Source organism: Cervus canadensis, chromosome 17 (assembly GCF_019320065.1).
Source record: "Cervus canadensis isolate Bull #8, Minnesota chromosome 17, ASM1932006v1, whole genome shotgun sequence".
NCBI classification, from domain to species: Eukaryota; Metazoa; Chordata; class Mammalia; order Artiodactyla; family Cervidae; genus Cervus; species Cervus canadensis.
Window position 1 is genome coordinate 44,058,942 of NC_057402.1, and position 21,753 is coordinate 44,080,694.

Consider the following 21,753-nt stretch of genomic DNA (forward strand, 5'->3'; position numbering starts at 1 on the left):
AGTTTTAAAAGCTCTTTATATATTCTGGATACACAGCCTTTGAAGTCTGTGTTGTAGATGAAGAAACAGGGCTCAGACAGGGAAGGCAACGTATACCAGGTCACATACGTTAGTCTGTCTGTGGAAGAAACTAGCGTCTTCACCCCTCTTCTGGCTCCCATCTTCCAAGGCTTGCTGACCATCAGCATCTCCTGGCCATGTTTCCTTGCTAACCACTGTACCTTCCTAATGAATTCAAGTAAAGAAGTCTTGTTGGGGATACTGGAGGTGATGGAGACACAGACCTAGCTGCCCTAGAGAGCAGCTGGCAACCTATGTGTGCAGTTGAAGGGGCAGGGGATGGTGACATTGGTGAAAATCCTAAGTCTGTGACACAAGATGAAAATCTGCATGTCCGCATAAAACAGCACCACGTAAAACAGGAGAGAGAAGACTAGGTGAAAGTTTCTTGTTGTTGTATTGGACACTGTGACCTTCGAAAAGTATGTTAGCAGCACTCTTTTTAAACAGCTTTGTTTGAAATTTGCTAATGTAGGATTACCAGGTTCATCTTCCCTTTCTTTGATGAATGTTCAGAGGTCTCCTCTTCCCCTCACAGGCTACTCTCACACAGAGACTCTCAGGGAGGGCCTTGTGTGTGTCAGTCACTCAGTCCTGTCTGACTCTTTACAACCTCATGGACTATAGCCCACTTGGCTCCTCTGTCCATGGGATTACCCAGGCAAGAATACTGGAGAGGGTTGCCGTTTCCTCCTCCAGGGGATCTTCCCGACCCAGGGATTGAACCTGCATCTCTTGCATCTCCTGCATTGGCAGGACGATTCTTTACCAGCTGAACCACCAGGGAAGCCCCAGAGAGGGCCTTGGGTAGTTTGTACAAAAGTCTATAAATCAGATGTTTTAAGGGGCTGGGGAATGGGGATTCCCAGCCTCTGACTGCTGAACACCCCCCTCCATTCTTCCTGCCGCCTAGTTTTTGGTTTTCTTCTTTAATCATTTTATTGTTTTAGAACAGTTTTAGGTTCACAACAAAATTGAGTGGAAAGAACAGAGAGTTAACCTGCACCTCCTGCCCCCACACTTGCACAGCCTCCCGACCTTTAATAGCCTGTGCCCAGAGGGTGTGGGTGTCACAATGGGTGGCTTAACCTTGACACAGCATAATCACCCAAAGTCCATGGTGCACATTAGTGTTCACTCTTGGTGTTGTTGTCCCTCCAGTTCTTATGAATGACAGAGCCTTTCTAATTCTGTGGTCTTATTTTCCACAACAAGGATATGCAGGGAGACAGGGTAGAGACGGGATGGGGTGGGGATGAAATTTCCTACTGCTTTTTGTCTCCAAATGTCCCCCATTCTTCATCAGATTCATCCAAGTTTGGCTCATTCTAAATCTGGCAGATGGTTAAATATTACTAGTTTCCAGTGCTTTTAAAATGTTGTGTGACTGTGTGTGTGTGTGAATTATGCATACCTTAACCTAGAACATACTTTATTAACAAGGTCTCTTCCAGAGAAAATTGGTTGCAGAAATGATTTCATGAAAATTCATTAAGTGATACTTTATTAATATTACTAGATACATATAATTCAAGATAATTTCCCCTAATAAATACAAAAGTAAATGAAAACAATTTACTGCTACATAATCAAAAATACTTTAACCAAATGTTGATGGACTTATTCTTAGTTATGGATATATATTTTGAAACTATTCTAAAACTACAAGACTAAACTTTTGAGATAAAATAAATCATATTACCCCCAAAAACACCCAATAAGAATTTATTTCATGGGACTCCCCTGCCAATCCAGTGGTTGGAACACCACGCTTACCATGCATGAGGCACGGGTTCGATCCCTGGTCTGGGAACTAAGATCTTATGTGCGGCATGGCGTGGCTGGGGTTGGGGGGGGGAAGAGTCTCATTCATTAGGGGATGTTCAGCATTTATATACGCAGTGTGTTCTGTCTACTTCACTTGGTGCCACCATTCCTTCCCTCCCTCCCTTCTTGGCATTGCTCTTCACACTGTAACTGTGCTCCTACTGAGCCTGGTTCTTCTTCTGCACTGTGATTCTGGGAGCGGCAATTGGGTGCATAATTGCCGGTGGTTACCCTGAACATTTTCTTCAGAGCGACTGGGCATACTCTAAACTTCTGCAAATGCTTTTTCCTTTTTGGAAATAGTGTCATTCAAACCACATTATTCCCCTACCCACACTCTCCATTCTCTGTAACAACTTCTAGGGTGCTTGTGAAGGTTTAAAGGGGAAGACTCCTCTCAGAAGTCATACTCCTCATCAGCTCGAAGCAGGCTAGGTTATTCTACAATCCTTGCTACAGGCCAAAAGGGAGTATTGAGTAGGGAATTCTCCTAATATGAAAATGAAGGAACAGGTACAAAAAGAGATTAGGTGACTTATGAACAACCCCTGATTCTTGGTTAGCACTCTTACTTTGTGGATTTCAAGGCATCACAGGACCTGATGCTCAGAGCAAAGTTTCTGTGAGGTAGGCAGAGCAGACATTCTTTTACAGATGAAGACACTGAGACTCAAAGACAAGAGTCCCTTGCCTCGGGTAACACAGTAAGAAATTAACATCATTGGAACTGTGAACTCAGGTGCTTCGATTTCCAACCCACAGAGACGTTAGGGTGCCTCTTACTAACCTGAACCCTGTGAGGAGCAGTGCAGCCATCTTAACAGCCACCAATGAACACCTGACCAGGGAACACCTCATAGATACCTTGAAGTCTAAGGAGAAAAATACTGTCATCTTGAAAGAAGAATCCGTGTGTCATTTTCCGTGGTGCTCTAGAAAAGTCCTAAGGCACTTGATGAATGATAACACCTATGTGAATAACCATATACTTGACATAAGTATAAACACAAGTATAAATGATAATAGATTGAAACAAGTTACCAAACAGTATGTTGGGACTAAAAATAGTTCTGATGGGAATGTACATAATTTAAGTCTCAGAAATGCATACTAAAGAACAATCTTGGTTAAAATGTTAATTCGAAATGGATTTAAAAATCCTGATTTCCTCTGACAGATTTTCTAAATTTCTTGTTTAAAAATTTAAAAAATGATTAGTTTTCACTTAAAAAAAATTTTTTTTCCTACTATAGAAAATTGATTTTGTCCTTGAGAAGCCAACATGGTGTAAGTCCGCTTCCTTTTAAACCTGATTTTAGAATTAGAAGGCCTTCACCACGGGAGCGATCTTGCGGAAGAATTTGTGACCTCGGGAATTTGTAGTTTCAAACAGGTAGCCAGGAGGGGAAGGGTAGCTAGCCGGGCAGGTCTCCAGTTTCTTGGGCATATATTCCAGAGAGTACGTGGTGACGTTGTCAAACGGAAGCGACCTCTTCAAGGGAGCGTCCGCAGGTTTGCAGCTCTTGGTGGGAATTAGTTCATGGGGCACGTAGTGAGACCTGAAAGTGCTCAGGCCATCGAATTTTCCGGACGGGCTGGGGATCTGCGGCTCCTGCTTAATGAGTCCCTGACGGCAGCTTTCCCATGCTGGGAAATCTTGCATCGTGGTGCTCTTTCCTTGGAAAGGAAAGCTATGATTTCTCCTACGAGAAGCGGGCCTGATGGGAAGCACACGCGTGGCCTGATGCGGGACATAGTCGAGGTGGCTGGTGCTCTGCAGCTGCATGGTGCCTGCGGGAGGGAAGTACTCCGGCACTTTCTGAACTTGCGGTGCTGGGAGTGCCCATGCTTGAAAACTGTCCCGGAACTCAGTGCTTCCTTCGAATGGAGCGTCCTGGGCCACTCTGGTGTGTGCAGGTCTGCAGATCTTTGCTGTTTCACCAATGAGACCCTGAAAGTCGCATCGGTGGGTTGTGAGGTCCTCCAAGGTTGGTCGGGTGGCTTGTAGCTGTCTTTTGGCTTTGCCAGCTTGAATTCTGGCTGATGAGGCACATAATCAAGGCGATGACTTGTGTTACCGCTAAAGGGGATGGTAGAGCGTTCCACCGCAGGGCTGGGTTTACAGCTTTGTCTAGCCTTTATCTCCCGAGGGACATAGTCATCCTGAAATGTTGTTGAATTTCCAAATCTCACAGTAGGGGGATAGTAAGTTTGTTGTGGCTTGTAGAGTTCACTTTTCTGAATGTCCCAAGCTCTATAATCATCTTGAAAATTTAAAAGAGAGAGAGAGCATTTTTAAATACTGAAGGACACCACCACCTTCTAAAAATCGTGACTGACTTGTCTCTTTGCCGTCCTTGCATTTCCTTTAGGTATCTCAACACCAATTAAGTAGGAAGTTCCACTGATTTCCCCTCAGATTTATTCCTTTTTTCCTTCACTTCTACTTTCCTCTTCCTATCTCCCCACTTTAATACATACAACTTTCCACTTTCAGATTCTTGTGATTTAACATGGGAATGGAACATCTGAGCCTGACTGTTGATTGTTTTTGAAAACCGAAAAGGTTGTGTTTTGGGTGAAGACAGAATTTAGGAGATTAGGGTTGTGTTCCCAGGAACTGGTTGGGATTTTTGTTATAACATGCTGAAGTGTGAAACATAAAAGCTAGGAATTAACGTAAAACCAAGGGCCCTGCTGTGTGGGCAAGAGTGATGTGGATATTACTCCTTACTTTGGGGGGACTCCTCAAAGTAGGGAAAACTTCAGCTCCACTGTACCCCTGGAAGCCAACAGGACTCCCTGAGCAAATATACAAGGCCCAAGGTAACTTGTACTATCCCAGGAGGAGCACTGGCTTCGATTTTCCTCCTCAGGAAATGGGCTTCATCTGGAGGTGAGGGGCCCAGATTGAATGCTCTCTAAAGTGTGAGAGACTAAGTATGGAATTTAGAAATGAACATCAGGGCTGAACTTGGGATTTTGTGTTAAATACCTTAATTCTTCTTCTTGCAGCTCACCTCGACCATGGATGGAAAACTGAAGTGCATATATTTCAACTGAGGTTTATTTAGGCTTTCTGTTTCTAGATGAGAAAGGGAGAAAGCTGAGAAATGCTATGGAATTGACTTTACCCCAAAATACGTATCTCTAAATACCAAAAATTAATTTATAAGAGACAGAAGATATACATGATAAAGAATTAGAGTCTAGGCTAAAGGCCATGCAGTGTTTATTGGAAAGGCAAAAGTTCAAATGCTCCTTCTGTGGATACTTCTTTTGAAGAGAAAAGCTTCTCAGTCACAGGCATTTCTGCCAAAATAGCCACATTTTTTACCAAATAATGATTACTCCCACCACCTTCAAGCTACTGATGTTTGAATGAGAGTGAATAACCTAAGAGCAGGCAATCTTTCGGATAGTAGAGACCTGGTAAGAAAAGATGATCTGGGTCATGCACATTCTTGGTCTTGTGAACTTACATTTGTGGGAGAAGAATGTGAAAGGTGCCATGAAGCAGAATTGGAGAGCTATGGTGGGCTGAAGACTTTGGAATAGACTCATAAGGAAACAGTGACATGTTACATAGGCTGGGAAGGCTAGACCTTGGAGGGCAATCAGAGAAGATGTGTCTAGGAGTATGAGGATGCTGTGAGAAAAGCCAGCTAGCTGATGGCGGTGGTGGGGTGGGCAAGGGGTAGTTCTCTCTCAAGCTTCCTCTGCAGCTGATAGTTTTCCAATTCCACTTCACAGGAAGCTTTACCACAAACTCGCTTTTTCTTGAGTCACCATGAAGGACTCTCTGTTGTTTGCTACCTCAAGTATAAAATTGTAGCACTACTTTTCAGTAACTAAGGAACCAGAGGATGTTAATGGAAGGTCTATGGTTCAATAAAAACATACAGGGAGACCCTTTGTTGCCAAAATGTCTACAAAAAAGATGTTAAGTTCATGAGAGAAACTAAATAGAAAAGAATATTCTCCCTTACCAAAAAAGTTTGGTTTTCAAAAAGGAAGCAAAATTTTAGAGATAAGATTTGATAGCAATGTATTAATTCCAGAGATCTGCAGAAAATTGGTTTGCCTCTTTTAAATATCCCTATGCTCATATGCCTGGAAATTTATTATTTTCCTATAATATTTATTAATAACACTCTAGTAATACCTTTAAAACATCATGGCCTTTATTAATATCATTGGTTCTTAGTATCTTATGACACTTATGGAAAAAAATCAAACATAATGCCGTCTACATCTAACAATGCATCTGGTCATTTGGCAACTACAGTACTGCACTTGTTAGATAAGGGCCATTCAGTTTAGATGGGAAGTTTGCTTTCTTCTAAACAGCTTTAAGTCCATGAGGTGCTTGCATGTGTTTGCTCATCATGAACATCCAGATGCAGAGCTCCAACTCCATCTTTACACAGTGAGCTGTTCTGGGTTCCTCTTTGAGGACAAAAGTCCTCAGCGGCATATGCAGTTTCTTTCTCTTGGTAGTTGGGGCTCTGTTCTCTGCGTTGTCTTATGGCACCAAGAATGTGGGACCAATTTTCATAAAGTCAGGGGGCTCCATCCTTTCTTTCTCAATCTACACATCATCAAACTTGTCTCACAGTTTTAATCCTACCTGTAAGTTGATGACTCCCAAACTTGAATCTCTACTGCAGACTTCCCTTGAAATCCAAGCCAACATATCCATCTTCCTCCTAGACAATCTCTATTCAAATGTCCAAGAGGTAAATTGAAACTTAGTTTGCCCCAACTGAGTTCACCATCTTGCTCAGACTCATTTTCCCTAAATAACACAACAATAAAACACTATTTTGAATATGGCACCTCATGTAAAGATTTCACCCAGTTAATTTTCTCTCCCTCACTCCCTTCTCTCTGTTTCAAGTCATTTTCAAGTCCTGTTTATTTTACTTTCTAAATTATAAGTTTTTCCATCTGAGGCAATCATGCAATGAATAGCAACCTGATGAAATTATCGAAAATAAGAATAAGGAAATAGAAGAAAAAATATTGTAAAATAAGGTTCTACAGACTTTACAGCAAGACCCTTATTTCATTCTTGATATTTGTAGTTAGTGTCTTTTTATTTTTCTCCTTGGTCATTGTGGTTAGGGTTATTCAACTTTGCAATCTTTTAACAGAATCAGCATTCCATTTCATCAATTTTCTCTACTGTTTTTCTCTTTACAGACTCATTGATTGCTGCTCTTCATGCTTCTCTCTGGAATCATTTTCCTTCAACCTGAAGAACTTCCTTTAATTACTTTTGTAGTATGTACCTGCTACTAACACTTTTTCTCCTTTTTTTTTCCCTTCCCTAAAAACCTCTTTATTTTACATTATTTTGAAGGATATTTTCACTATATATAAAATTCTAGGATTCACTGGGTTTGAAATTCTCAATTTTTTTTTTCTTTTTAACATTAAAGATGTCATTCATTGTCTTCAGGCTTCTATAGTTTCTGGTGAAGTTAAGTACATTTCTAACTTTTCTTTTGTAAATAATCTGTAGTTTTGCTCTTACTACTTCTAAGAAGTTATCTTTACTTGGTTTTCAGAAGTTTGATGACAGTTGCCAGACATGGCTTTGTGTTTATTTTGCGGTTTGATAAGCTGCTTGAATCTGTGGCCTGAATTCCTTCACCAATTTTGGAAATTCTTTGACCATTATCTCTTCAAATACTTCCTGATTCTTCATAGGTCTTATAAGGTTTTATTTTATGCTGGACGTTATGCATAAGAAAATCATAAAAACTAATCAGTGTTACTTTCAACAGAAGACAGCTTGCTTTTCCCTCTGTTGGGCAGATAGGATGTGGGGCAGACCACCTTGATCCAATCAGGAACTGAGCAAGACTGGCGTTCAGTGACATCTTTAATTAGACAAAGTCTTCCTCTAATTACAAATTTCTTCGGACAAGACCTGTGATGTGTTTGTAGCTTTGCCTTCATTCTAGTAGGGCTTTGTCTTCCAAGCACCTGTTCCCAAGAGAGACTGTGGGACATTTCTGTGAGCTTTTTCTAGCCGTCTTCTAGCCCACCATGCCCCCTCAACACTTAGCAAACACCCCACAAGGGAAACCAGCCCTGCATCTGGGGTACTTATAGATTCTAATTGTCATACCTGCCTATGTGTGAGCTTCTCCACTGATTTCCCTTCCCCCTAGAAGAGTCCCCTGCTTATGCCACCCCAATCTTCAGCCTCGCCTAGACTTGACAGATGCTTCCAGAGGAGTGAACAGTTGGCCACCTCAGCTTATCTAGGAAGGGCTCCTCCATTTCTGTAAATTTAGTTCTTTGCTTCTATATAAAAAAAGATTTTTAAAAATTTATGTATGTTTTTAGCTGTTTCAGTGGAGGTTATGGCTTTCTGCCATCTACTATATCCTATCTGGTAGCAGAACTCAAAAAATTTTAGTGACTAGTAGTAAAATGTTAAGCTCCTCAGTCTAACAACCAAGACATCACAATCTTAAGCTACATTTTTGGAATTAGACACTAATTACTCAGATCCTGAAATTCTCTGGTCCACACCATGTTCACTGAATACCCTTTTATTTTTCTGGCTTTATGACTTTTTGCTCATCTCACCCTAGCTTTTAGGACGTCCATCCTCTTTCCATACATCAATACTTACTAGTCTCTGATGCATTCTCAGACTAGCCTGCAGTGATATCTTGTTCAGTCTAAATTTTTGAAGCACTAATTGTTTCATAATTTTCTAATGAATCATTCCCCCCTCCTTGTGATATTTCATTTATTTCTTGTATGACTATTTAATTTTTCATGCTATATTGCTCTTTTTTTTCCTCACCTGTAAAGTTTCTAAATGTCAGCAACCCTGCTCCATTCAGATCTCTATTCCTTGTAATGCCTGGCACACAGAAGAGTAATCCCTAAAAAGTATTTATCAAATCAAATACTGACCTATTTTCTTTATGTACACTTTAGTCTGAATAAGTTTTTAAACCAAGGCTGCTGGGGGAAGATAAATTTCTGTCTAAGAGTGACCAGTTCCATAGAGCCACATCTCCAGAATCTAGATGACGCCCTTCTCACCATCCTGTAGTTTTTTTGTTTTTAATCATATCCCATTTCCATCTTCCCTCTATTCTCTGTTAGGTTATAGTGAGAGGCTCTTCCCATTGTGATTCCTCTTCAGCTACAGATCTGTCCTTATGGAGGGATCTACAGAGCCTGTAGTGTGGTCATCACACAGGATGGTAATATGTCCCCTTGGCCCATAGGTTTTCTTGTCTCATGCCCCCAACCTGGAAATACAAGGATAACTTTTCCTCACTAGGAAAGATCAGGAGAGGGGAGGCCAGAAGGAACCCAGGAATACTCAACATTGGGTTATGGGAGTAGAAGTACATGAATCTATAGGAAGCCCAGGTAATGAGAAGCCAGAACTAGTATTGGATGTATGAGTGTGTGTGTGCATGTGTGTATGTTACATGTAAATAGTCAAGGCATCAAGGATTATCAGTATTATTGTATTTTAAGTGAACTTTACAGAGAAAAAAAGAAAATCTTACTATGGTTGTTTAAAAGACCCAGTACAATCAGGAACAAGACAAGGGTGCCCACTCTCACCACTGCTATTCAACATAGTTTTGGAAGTTTTGGCCACAGCAATCAGAGCAGAAAAAGAAGTAAAAGGAATCCAGATAGGAAAAGAAGAAGCGAAACTCTCGCTGTTTGCAGATGACATGATCCTCTACATAGAAAACCCTAAAGACTCTACCAGAAAATTACTAGAGCTAATCAACGAATATAGTAAAGTTGCAGGATATAAAATTAACACACAGAAATCCCTTGCATTCCTATACACTAACAATGAGAAAACAGAAAGAGAAATTAAGGAAAAATACCATTCATCATTGCAACAAAAAGAATAAAATACTTAGGAGTATATCTACCTAAAGAAACAAAAGACCTATACATAGAAAACTATAAAACTCTGATGAAAGAAATCAAAGAGGACACAAACAGATGGAGAAATATACAGTGTTCATGGATTGGAAGAATCAATATTGTCAAAATGACTATACTACCCAAAGCAATCTATAGATTCAATGCAATCCCTATCAAGCTACCAACAGTATTCTTCAGAGAACTAGAACAAATAATTTCACAATTTGTATGGAAATACAAAAAACCTCGAATAGCCAAAGCAATCTTGAGAAAGAAGAATGGAACTGGAGCAATCAACCTGCCTGACTTCAGACTATACTACAAAGCCACAGTCATCAAGACAGTATGGTACTGGCACAAAGACAGAAATACAGATCAATGGAACAGAATAGAAAGCCCAGAGATAAATCCACGAACCTATGGACACCTTATCTTCGACAAAGGAGGCAAGAATATACAATGGAAAAAAGACAACCTCTTTAACAAGTGGTGCTGGGAAAACTGGTCACCACTTGTAAAAGAATGAAACTAGAACACTTTCTAACACCATACACAAAAATAAACTCAAAATGGATTAAAGATCTAAATGTAAGACCAGAAACTATAAAACTCCTAGAGGAGAACATAGGCAAACACTCTCCGACATAAATCACAGCAAGATCCTCTATGACCCACCTCCCAGAATATTGGAAATAAAAGCAAAACTAAACAAATGGGACCTAATGAAACTTAAAAGCTTTTGCACTACAAAGGAAACTATAAGTAAGGTGAAAAGACAGCCGTCAGATTGGGAGAAAATAATAGCAAATGAAGAAACAGACAAAGGATTAATTTCAAAAATATACAAGCAACTCCTGCAGCTCAATTCCAGAAAAATAAATGACCCAATTCAAAAATGGGCCAAAGAACTAAACAGACATTTCTCCAAAGAAGACAGACAGATGGCTAACAAACACATGAAAAGATGCTCAACATCACTCATTATCAGAGAAATGCAAATCAAAACCACAATGAGGTAGCATTACACGCCAGTCAGGATGGCTGCTATCCAAAAGTCTACACACAATAAATGCTGGAGAGGGTGTGGAGAAAAGGGAATCCTCTTACACTGTTGGTGGGAATGCAAACTAGTACAGCTGCTATGGAGAACAGTGTGGCAATTTCTTAAAAAACTGGAAATAGAACTGCCACATAACTCAGCAATCCCACTTCTGGACACACACACCGAGGAAACCAGATCTGAAAGAGAAACGTGCACCCCAGTGTTCATCACAGCACTGTTTATAATAGCCAGGACATGGAAGCAACCTAGATGCCCATCAGCAGACGAATGGATAAGAAGCTGTGGTACATATACACAATGGAATATTACTCAGCCATTAAAAAGAATTCATTTGAATCAGTTCTAATGAGATGGATGAAACTGGAGCCCATTATACAGAGTGAAGTAAGCCAGAAAGATAAAGACCAATACAGTATACTAACACATATATATGGAATTTAGAAAGATGGTAATGATAACCCTATATGCAAAACAGAAAAAGAGACACAGATGTACAGAACAGACTTTTGGACTCTGTGGGAGAAGGCGAGGGTGGGATGTTTCGAGAGAACAGCATCGGAACATGTATATTATCTAGGGTGAAACAGATCACCAGCCCAGGTTGGATGGGTGAGACAAGTGCTTGGGCCTGGTGCACTGGGAAGACCCAGAGGGATCGGGTGGAGAGGGAGGTGGGAGGGGGGATCGGGATGGGGAATACATGTAAATCCATGGCTGATTCATGTCAATGTATTACAAAAACCACTACAATGTTGTAAAGTAATTAGCCTCCAACTAATAAAAATAAATGGAAAATAAAATAAAAGACCTAGTACAAACATTTCACCAGTTTTATGTCAAATTATTATTAATACATTATCTCCTATGCATAGCAATTAATATATATCTTAGCAATTACTATATGCTGTATTAGATTATTAAAATATCTTTGTTCACTGTATGTGAAAATCTTTGTGAAAGTTGCTCAGTCATGACTGATTCTTTGCGACCCTATACAGTCCATGGAATTCTCTAGGCCAGAATACTAGAGTGAATAGCCTTTCCTTTCTCCAGGGGATCTTTCCAACCCAGGTCTCCCACATTGCAGGTGGATTCTTTACCAGCTGAGTGACAAGGGAAGCCCAAGAATACTGGAGTGGGTAGCCTATCCCTTCTCCAGCAGATCTTCCTGACCCAGGAATTGAACCGGGGTCTCCTGCATTGCAGGCGGATTCTTTACCACTGAGCTATCAGGGAAGCCATGATATGTTCACTGTATGTGTTGTCTTAAAAATTTGCTCCTTGTATGGTGTCTTATATGCTCATAGCTTAAAAAACAAAACAAAACAAAGAACATTGTTCCTGATCTCCCTACTGAGCTGACTTATAGATCATACTATACTAATTCCATATACTGTGTTGTTTAGTCATTCAGTCTTAAAAAGAGTGACTCTCTTGTGACCCCATGGACTGTAACCCACCAGGCTCCTCTGTCCATGGGATTTCCCAGGCAAGAATACTGGAGTGGGTTGCCATTTCCTTTTCCAGGGAACATACACTTTACTTACCCATTAAACTGCTAAGAGTGATGTTTAAAGAATAAGTGTGTATTCAGTTATTATTTGTTTAAAATATAAATCATTATTGTTATTGTGGATGGCATCACTTTTATAAAAAGGTTTCATATTAGGACATAGCCATTCAGTTATATCACATATGAGTAAAAAGACTGTAAGCCTAAATATGCAATTACATTATTAACAAAAAATATAGAAATAGTATGAACTAACCAGATAGACTATTGTTGGAAAATAAAGAACTGCCCAAAGCAACAGTGTTGTAAAACCAGATTGATTTTTGGAAAGAAACTGGTCACACATCGTCCAGCCCCTTCCTCCCTGCAGTTGGTTGCCAGCAGGCAGAAGGTATTCCATGCTGGAAGGCCTAGAGGAGCAGGTGGCCTGTGTGAGGATCCAACGTTGTCTCACTGGGTGAACACGCCTATTTTATTCTGAAGTTCAGTATCAGGGACCATCTGCTAACAGAGGTAAGTGTCATCCTCTATCCTAGCCTTTATCAGCATAAAAGGCAATATTTTGGTTCTCTCCCTGCCACTCTTTTGGTTGGTTCAGAACCTGAATGGTGAAGAGGGTTGCTATTTATTTGACTTTCTCAAAGGCTGCAGAATGCTCAGTAGTTTCATACTGGGAGGAAAGGAGAAGTGCCAACTCAAAATGGCATAATGTGACAAATAGGACATAATGATTGTTCAGTAGTATCCTTTGTTTTCATGGTTTGAGATAGAGAAAACTTAGTGGCTGAATTTAGACAGGAACCCAGGTCTCTTAACTCTCAACCAAGCAAATGGTCTTTTTTCCTCACTATACAATATTATTTTGACAAAAGAGAAAGAAGTTTTCTCCTAAGCCTTGGAGACTTAAGTTTGGCAGTCTGCCAGAACTGCGATTCCATGTTGGATGTCAAAGCTGAAGGTTAAATTTTTGTTTTTTGGTGCTTTAATTCTGGAGATGGCAAGTTACCTTTATAGGTTGGGACAGTGTCCAGCTTTCCTTTTTTAACTTGTTGTCTCTCCAGAGGCCGAACTATCACCACAGGATGTACTTTGTAAGAATTAAAATCCCGTTTGTAGGTGGTGCCAAGATCAATCACCCCCTGTTTTGGTTTATATTCTTCTGGTGCATGGCGAGGCTGTTTGTCTATTTCGTAAGGACGATAATCCGACCTGAAATATATAAGTTTGAAACATAGCCTCACAGGTTCTTTTGTTTTTAACTCTTTCAATTCAGTATTAAAGTTTTCAAGACTTCCACTAGAAAAGTCTAGAAGGTATTAAAATGGTGATGGTTGGTAAACTACTTGAAAGAGAATATTGAATTCCTTTTTGTCCTACCCAGTGACTAAATATCTTAAGAAAAATAAATATTTAAAAAAAATCAGTTTTTCCAAACCTCTTTACAATGGATCATTGGTTAATTGGATCTTACAGAAATAAAATCTTCCAAGAATTGAATTTTTGATCTAACCTGGAAGGAAATCACAGGTTAAAGGTTTAAATGAATCTGAAAAAAATTTTAACTATATCCCTTGGGTCCACTTTTGTCAAAACCCTTATTCATCCTATTAAAGACTTTAATGAACTGTTTGGGTATGCTGTCTTTTTGTTGAGTCATGCTGTCTTCCTGTTCATCTTTAAATAATCAGTTAAAGGAGTCACGTACATCTGACTCTGGCCTTTAGACATCAATCATATTCATAGCATGGATGTAAGTCTTACTCATCTTCTGATTCCCTGGCAGCTCTTGCCAGGGATGCGGGTCATACAGTACCCCGGCCACCCTGGGCATTTGATAAACATTATGTTATTGCAGACACTGAGGCTGTCTGTTGAACTGGAGAAGACCACAGACTTGGACTGACCACCTGGGCCCAAATCCTGGCTCTGTCATTCGCTACATGTATTAATACTGGATAACTTCACCTGTCTGTTCCAGTGTCCTTATATATAAAATAGAACCATAATGTCATCTACCTCATACAGGGTTGTTTTAAGGACTGACACATATATGCATGTACAGCATACACATGACTATTTTGTACACAGAAAGAATGATTATTTTGATTACTACTACTAAAAGTCTTCCAAATTGCTTTCTTTTCTTTGGCATTGACTTTCTATTGATATTTCTATTGGCATTTCTTTTCTATTGGCTGTGGTCACTTATTTTATGATTTATTCAAACCATTTTTTTACTAATCAGTATTTTCTGTATGTGGTCATAACCTCCCGAAAACAAAACTCACTGAATCCCTTCTCTGTTCACAATGTAACTTCTTAGACTTGTTAACTCACCCCTGTCAACCCACTTCAACCTGGTTTTTCAGCACAGCCCTCTCTAGTACAGTTTCAAGGTCCACAGTGACTTCTATATGGTGAAATGCATCGGACAGTCTTAGTCATCATCTTACCAGACCTCTCCAGTAGTAACTTTCATTATTGACCACTCTACTTCTGGAAATCTCTTTCTCCCTGTCTTCCTCATTATTTCTTCTCAGTCTCCTATGTTGCTTCACCCTCCTAGACTCAGTCATGAAGTGCTAGAGTTCCTCATCACTTGGGTCTGCACACTCTCCTCTGCTCATCCCATGTTCCCTCCTGAGCACAGCTCCTCCATCCCCACAGCTGCCATCACTAACTAGATGGAAATGCCTCTCAAACTTACATCTCTGCTTAGACCACTTCTGTTAGATCCAGACCAGTTTTCACAAGGCCCCTCAGCTAGTCAACAGCACCTCAAAACGTACTATACCCCTAATCAAAATATTTCTCCCCAACAATTCTGGCCCCTTTTGCTTGTTCCTTATCTTGGTGAATGGCACCACTTCTTCAGCTGCACAATCAGGAACCTAGACCGACCCTTCATGCCTCACGGGGCTGAACCCGTTGTCTTGTATGTCTCCTGCAATGGCAGGCAGGTTCCTTTATCACTGGCGCCACCTAGGAAGCCCCTTCATGCCTCACTTCCCTCTTAAATTTAGTTTATCACCACCTCCTATCAGCTTTGCCTCCTAAATCTCTCTTAAATCTAACTGCTTTTCTGTGTCTCATCCACCACCCTGATATTCTAAGCTTTTGTATCAGCTCATCCACATCAGTTCAGTAGCTTCCTAAACTCACTCACTAGTTCTCTCTCCAATCTTTCCATACCCCCTGCCACACACACACAAACACACACACACACACCCAAAAAGAAACCCCCAGTGGCTTCTTACTGCTCTAAAGCTACAGAAGAAACTGGGCATGGCCTCTCCCACTGGCTTCAACTCACCTCGTGCTTCCTCTGCCCCTGCTGGCCTTCTCCTTCCTACTTCATGCTGCTCTCTGCCTGGAAAGCACGTTCTTACTTTCTTAATCCAGTTAAGTGCTTTACAGCCTTCAGATTTTAGATCATTCTTCTCATTTCCCTGATAAAGTCAAGCCTCTTATTCTGGCTCTCCAGTTACCTGGTGCCTACCCTTCCTAGATTTGATCACTGTTGCAATTTTATACTCATTCTTAATGATGTTTTTGATTGCCACCTCCACTAGACTGCAGATGTCTGTAAGCGCAGAGATCAGGACTGTTTCTGCTCCTCACTGTATCCCAGGCACCAAGCATAGTGCCTGACACTTAACAAAGGCTTGAGAAATACTTTAGAAGATGAACAACAGTAGACATCACATACCTCTGCTGCTCAAGATACCTGAGTTGTTCTTTGCTCTTCCCAAATACCAGCTAGAGAGGAACAGGCTAAAATGCAACCAGGAAGTGGAAGAATCAGGGAGAGGACAGAGAAATCTTAGAAGTCTTCATTTCTCTAGTTAGATTGGTTACATGTTAGAAAGTGTACCTCCAAACCCAAAACAACTTTCTATGGAGACGTAGTGAAGGGTAAATGCACTCTTACTCATCTGATATATCCTAAAACTCTGGACATGTCTGGACTCAGACTTTCAGGGCAGTCTTCCTGCCAACTCTGGCAGTCATCGATTCTGCTACAACTGTAATCCTCTAAAGGACCAAAAGTCCTGTACAAGTCCAGACATCTGCTCTTTACAGTATCTTCCTACAGTACAGAAAAGTATAGAACAGAATGACACATTATTTTTCAATTGTACAGATGAATCAGCTGCCATCTGTTGCCCAGTCAACATCGTCAACATGAGGGAGTCAAGCAAGAGTTTCAAATCCCTTGAATGTGGTCCTTGGAAATACTTCTGTTGTTAGTTGTTAAGTTGTGCCCAACTTTTATGCGACCCATAGATTGTGGCCCGTCAGGCTCCTCTGTCTGTGGGATTTCCCAGGCAAGAATACTGGAGTGGGTTGCCATTTCCTTCTCCAGGGGATCTTCCTGACCCAGGGATCAAACCTGAGTCTCCTGCAAGTGGATTCTTTACCATCTGAGCCACGATACTGCTAATTCCCTAGTCAAAATACAAAAAGATCTAGTGTTTTACTAAGTGGAAAGATGATTTAAGAAATGGAAGGTTTCGTTTTGTTGGTATATTTGAATCTTTATTTAGTTTTATTTTATTTTTACTATTAAGGCTACTTGAACAAGGCAATGGAGAAAACCCAGAATTGAAAAGCAATTGACTTTTTAAAAGAAACATGTGGCAGGTTAAACTTTCTTCATCTTTTAGAGTTGGTTAAATGCAAAATCTTTATTCAACAAATATGAATATTGTGAACTTTATTTCAAATCTCCATTATGAATCACTAAGGCATCAAGGAAGAAAGGAGTAGAGGTGGAGAAAAAAAGAGCAACCTTTCCCCTTGGCTCTATCTCAACTAGCTGTTTAGTTCCTTCATCTCATTTACTATGATCTGGGATTATCTTGTTTGTCTGATTTTTGTTTGGGGACCGTTCATAGTTAAAAGACTATAAACAGGGGAAGGGTGGGGAAGCCCTTCTTTCCATTCCACATCAGACCTAGTGGACAGTCCAGGACCTGCCCACTGCATTGAGTCTGTAGCAACAGAATTACCACTGATGCTGGTTAAAAATGCATATTCCTGGAATCCATTCCATTAGCTACTGACTGTTTTAGGTGGTGGTCTGGAACCTATAACTGTAGCCTTTCTTGATGATTCCAAATCACACAAAAGTCTGAGGACTATGGAAGATCTTCACATTTCTGGAAGAGCCACACACCTACAGAAGGAACCATAAGAGTTGCCTGAAATGTTAAAGTATAAGTATTGGACTAAAAGTTTGAAGGTCTCCACCTTTGCTATGTAAGTAAAATGATCTTCCTTTGAAATGAAAATGGATAATACTAAAAGTTAACATTGTCCTAGAGCATTTTAAAAACCCTAAATTATAGAAATCTGATGTACAAGTTCCTTGAAAGCAAGAACCTATGTTTATTGATATTTTTTAATGCCTTAGCTTGTGCCTTGAATATAGTGTGCACATCAACAGAATAAAGAAAAGAATTGAATTGACAAAGATACAAAGAGATCAAAAGTGCTGAGCCAAGTGAAAAGTTGAGGCTTAAAGAACTTTTCTGTCTTTCACGCACTGAGTAAATATTGAGCACCTACTATGAGCTAGTAGGCATGTAATAGGTTTCTGGAAATAGAATGCTGAGATAAGAAGACACACAGTTCCTGCTTTCACTGAGACTAATCTAATGATAAATAATAGGCAGATACTTTGAGAACTTATATAGGGGACTTTTACCTCACCAAAAACTGGGTGTCAGAGAAGGCTTTTCTGAGTAATAATTGAGTTGAGATCCATAGGTTGAGCCAATGTAAACTAGGGTAAGATACAGGAAGAATTTCAGGCAGGTAATATAGTATCTTGGAAGGTTATGTGACAAGGGAAACTTAGTACATTCAAGAAATGAAAAATGTCCTATGGGATGTAACCAACAGTGCAAAGGGCATTACAGTGAAAATAAATCAGAGAAGAAAGTGGGGACCAAGCAATGAAGGGATTTGTTCGTATATTAAATATGATGGGAAAATACAAGACCAGTTTTAGCAGGGAGGTGATAGAATTGGATCTGCATTTTAAAAAGGTCATCTTGCTCAACATCACTAATTATTGGAGAAACTCAAATCAAAACTACAACGAGGTACCACTTCACATTAGCTAGAATGGTCATCATTAAAAAGTCTGTAAATAACAAATGCTGGAGAGGATGTGGAGAAAAGGGAACTCTCCTCTACTGTTAGTAGGAATGTAAGTTGGTACAGCCACTATGGAAATTAGTATGGAGGGTCCTCAAAAAACTAAAAATAGAGCTACCATATTATTCAGCAGTCCCACTCCCAGGCATATATCCAACAAAACTATAATTCAAAAAGATATATGCACCATCCCTATGTTCACAGCAGCACTATTCACAATAGCCAAGACATGGAAACAAATGTCCAGTGACAGATGAATGGATAAAGAAGATGTGGTACATATATATACAATGGAATGCTACTCAGCCATAAAAAGGAATGAAATAATGTCATTTGCAGCAACATGAGTGCAACTAAAGATTATCATAAGTAAATGAAGTAAGTCAGACAGAAAAAGACAAGTACCATATAACTTGTATGTGGAATCTAAAATATGGCAAAAATGAACCTATCTATAAAACAAAAACAGACTCACGGACATAGAGTACAGACTGGTGGTTGCCAAGGGTGTGGGGGAGGGAAAAACTGGGAGTTTTGGATTAGCAGATTGTGATCTATTATATTAATCTATTGGATGGATAAACAACAAGGTCCTACTGTATAGCACAGGGACTATATTCAAAATCCTGTGATGAAAAAGAACGCTAAAAAAGCAACGTCTGTAAGTGTGTAACCGAGTCACTTTGCTGAATAGCAGAGATGGGGACAACATTGTAAATCAACTATACTTCAGTGAAAAATAAAATTAAAAAAAGAAAGGTCATCTGGGTCACCTCAAGTTAGAAAACAGATCAGAGATGCAAAAGCTGGAGTAGATACAAACATAACCCTTAGGAAGTTATTGCATTCTGGTCACAGTGGAAAGCAGACAAACACATAGATTTTAGGAGGTTAAAAAAGAAATCAACAGAACTTTTTATATTTCCCTTTTACATTCTCAGTTTTGTCATTCTAGCTTAGTTCTCATCTTTCTGTCTTTCTCAAGTTGTGACTCAACCAGTTTCTTGCTTTTTAGATTGGTTCAACTTAAATCAACTAAATAGTTTAAAGAGTTAAACTAAATAGTTTAAAGAAAACTTTATTAAAACCAGGAGAGTGGTGAAAAAATAAGTAAAGCAAATTGTTTCTTGATATTTACTTAAATGTTGTTATTCCTTCCATTTTGCCACCATATGCTCGATATTCTTCCTTGGGCTTCAGACTCTGAGGTGGAAGAACAATGCCGTATGTAGGATATTTTTCCAAATATTCAGTTGTGGCACAAGACCCGCCAGAATTTTCATAAATCCTTGTGGTTCCATGTGGGCAATGATGTCGCCTATGCAAACATAAAAAACTCATTACAGTTTAACTCACATGAGCAATTGTATGTGCACACTGCAGAGGAAAATATGATAGATGGCAGTTTTGACTGATAAAGTGAAAGAAATAGACATTTCGAAATTTTTAGTTACATAGTAGGGGGGAAGAAAGATTAAAATAGCAAGATGAAAAAGTAACAGACACGGGTCAAAATTTCCCAAAGGGGCCCAACAATCTTGATCCTGATAGACAGAGGCAGTGTACTGAAACATCAATGAGTTTGTTCTCTTAGAAGAGCAGGGATCTTTGCCCCATTCTATCACAGTTGTGGGTGGTGGCCAAATGTCAAGAGTTGGCTAGGTGAACCCTCCAACTGTGGCTCCTGGCTTTGCCAAGATTCTTGTACCTCAAACATACACTTGAAAGTAGGGGTGCACTACTGCTGAGAGGATTCTTAGAACTTCAGCAAGAGACATGTCAGTGGGAAGCATTACCAATGTTTAAAGCCCAGAGAAGATTCCTTGATTTAGCAATGCCTCAGTTACCCAGATCATTTAACTGCCTGAAGAAAAGGGAGCCTCCAACATCATGAAGACTGAAAATTCCTGACAGCTGGATGGGAAAGGAACTTGGGTTGGATAGAAATGAAAGATTAGAAATAATAATTAATTTTTGTGCATTAGGTTTTCAAATATGAATCAAATCCTCAAATGTCGATTTACCTTTTAATCCATATTGGATTATTAATTATAAACATTTACCATGAAACTAAGGGGAAAACTGCTTTCATCAACATTCTAAGTGTCTATCCTTTGGAGGAGATTACAATACCACAGGGCTGACATATTCATAATATTCATTGAGCAAACAGTGATCTAATCCCTGGGTCAACAGGGAAGTTGAGGAAGGAGAAGACTATTTCTTAGGTGACCGGAGGTTGTCAGGACTCACTGACCAATTCTAGGTTTCAGGAAGTCAGATTCCAAAGGAGCACAGGCTGGATGGGCTTGGGAAAGAAAATATCGGTCAGGCAGGAGTGGGGGAAAAAAAAAGAAAGCAAGGGATAAAAGAAAGCGTAACATGGATCGAAACCTCATCGACTTGCACACCGTTCTATTCTTCTGTTTCCTTTTATTAATTTTTAAAATAGTGTGGGGCATACACTCTCCCAGTCGAATCAGATCCCCACTTACCAGCCTGACCTCCGGCCGCTGCTGCACAGGCATATTAAATCCCACCGCTGGATGGCATTGGGAGTCTGCGCCCTGGATAGGAGCCCACAAATGCGTGCGTGCGTGCATAGTCGTTTCAATCGTGTTTGCGACCCTATGGACTGTAGCCCGCCAGGCTCCTGTCCATGGGATTCTCCAGGCAAGAATACTGGAGTGGGTTGCTGTGCCCTCCTCCAGGGGATCTTCACAAACTAGGGATGGAACCTCGTCTCCTGGGTCTCCTGCATTGGCAGGCGGGTTCTTTATCTCTAGCGCCACCTGGAAAGTGCCAGGAGCCCACAAAGCAGAACTGCTTAACCCGAGATAGCTGGCCGGGTGCGCGGCCAGCATTTGGGGACCCGGGGATAAGTGGGGACGTCGCTGCGCCCGGGTCCCCGCACCTCCGCGGGGCGGCCACTCTGAGGGCTTCGTCCCCGCCCCCGCGGCCCGAGCTCACTTCCAAGCCCGGCCGCCGCCACGCCGGCCGTTCCTTACCCGCAAGTACAAATCTGACACAGACACCAAGTCCTCATGCTCCCGGCTCCTCGGCTCCTCCAAATTTGCAACTTCCGCCGTTCCACCGCGGCCTCCGTAGTCAAGGCAACCGCGGGAGCCCAGGAGACGGACGCGGCGCCGGCTTCCGGCGGCGACAGAGACGCGCGGGTCAAAGGTCGTGCGTC

The 21,753-nt window shown here is 40.6% G+C and overlaps 1 protein-coding gene across 1 annotated transcript; it reads right to left on the reverse strand.

The window, feature by feature from the left end:
• Nucleotides 1–1,594: 1,594 nt before the first annotated feature.
• On the reverse strand, nt 1,595–21,720 carry SAXO2 (stabilizer of axonemal microtubules 2). Its single transcript, XM_043489785.1, is given in 6 exon segments — nt 1,595–3,876; nt 3,879–4,151; nt 13,402–13,604; nt 19,699–19,878; nt 21,056–21,127; nt 21,569–21,720. Coding segments are annotated over 6 exon segments (1,434 nt in total). The 5' UTR covers nt 21,607–21,720; the 3' UTR covers nt 1,595–3,208.
• Between the last annotated feature and the right edge of the window lie 33 nt (nt 21,721–21,753).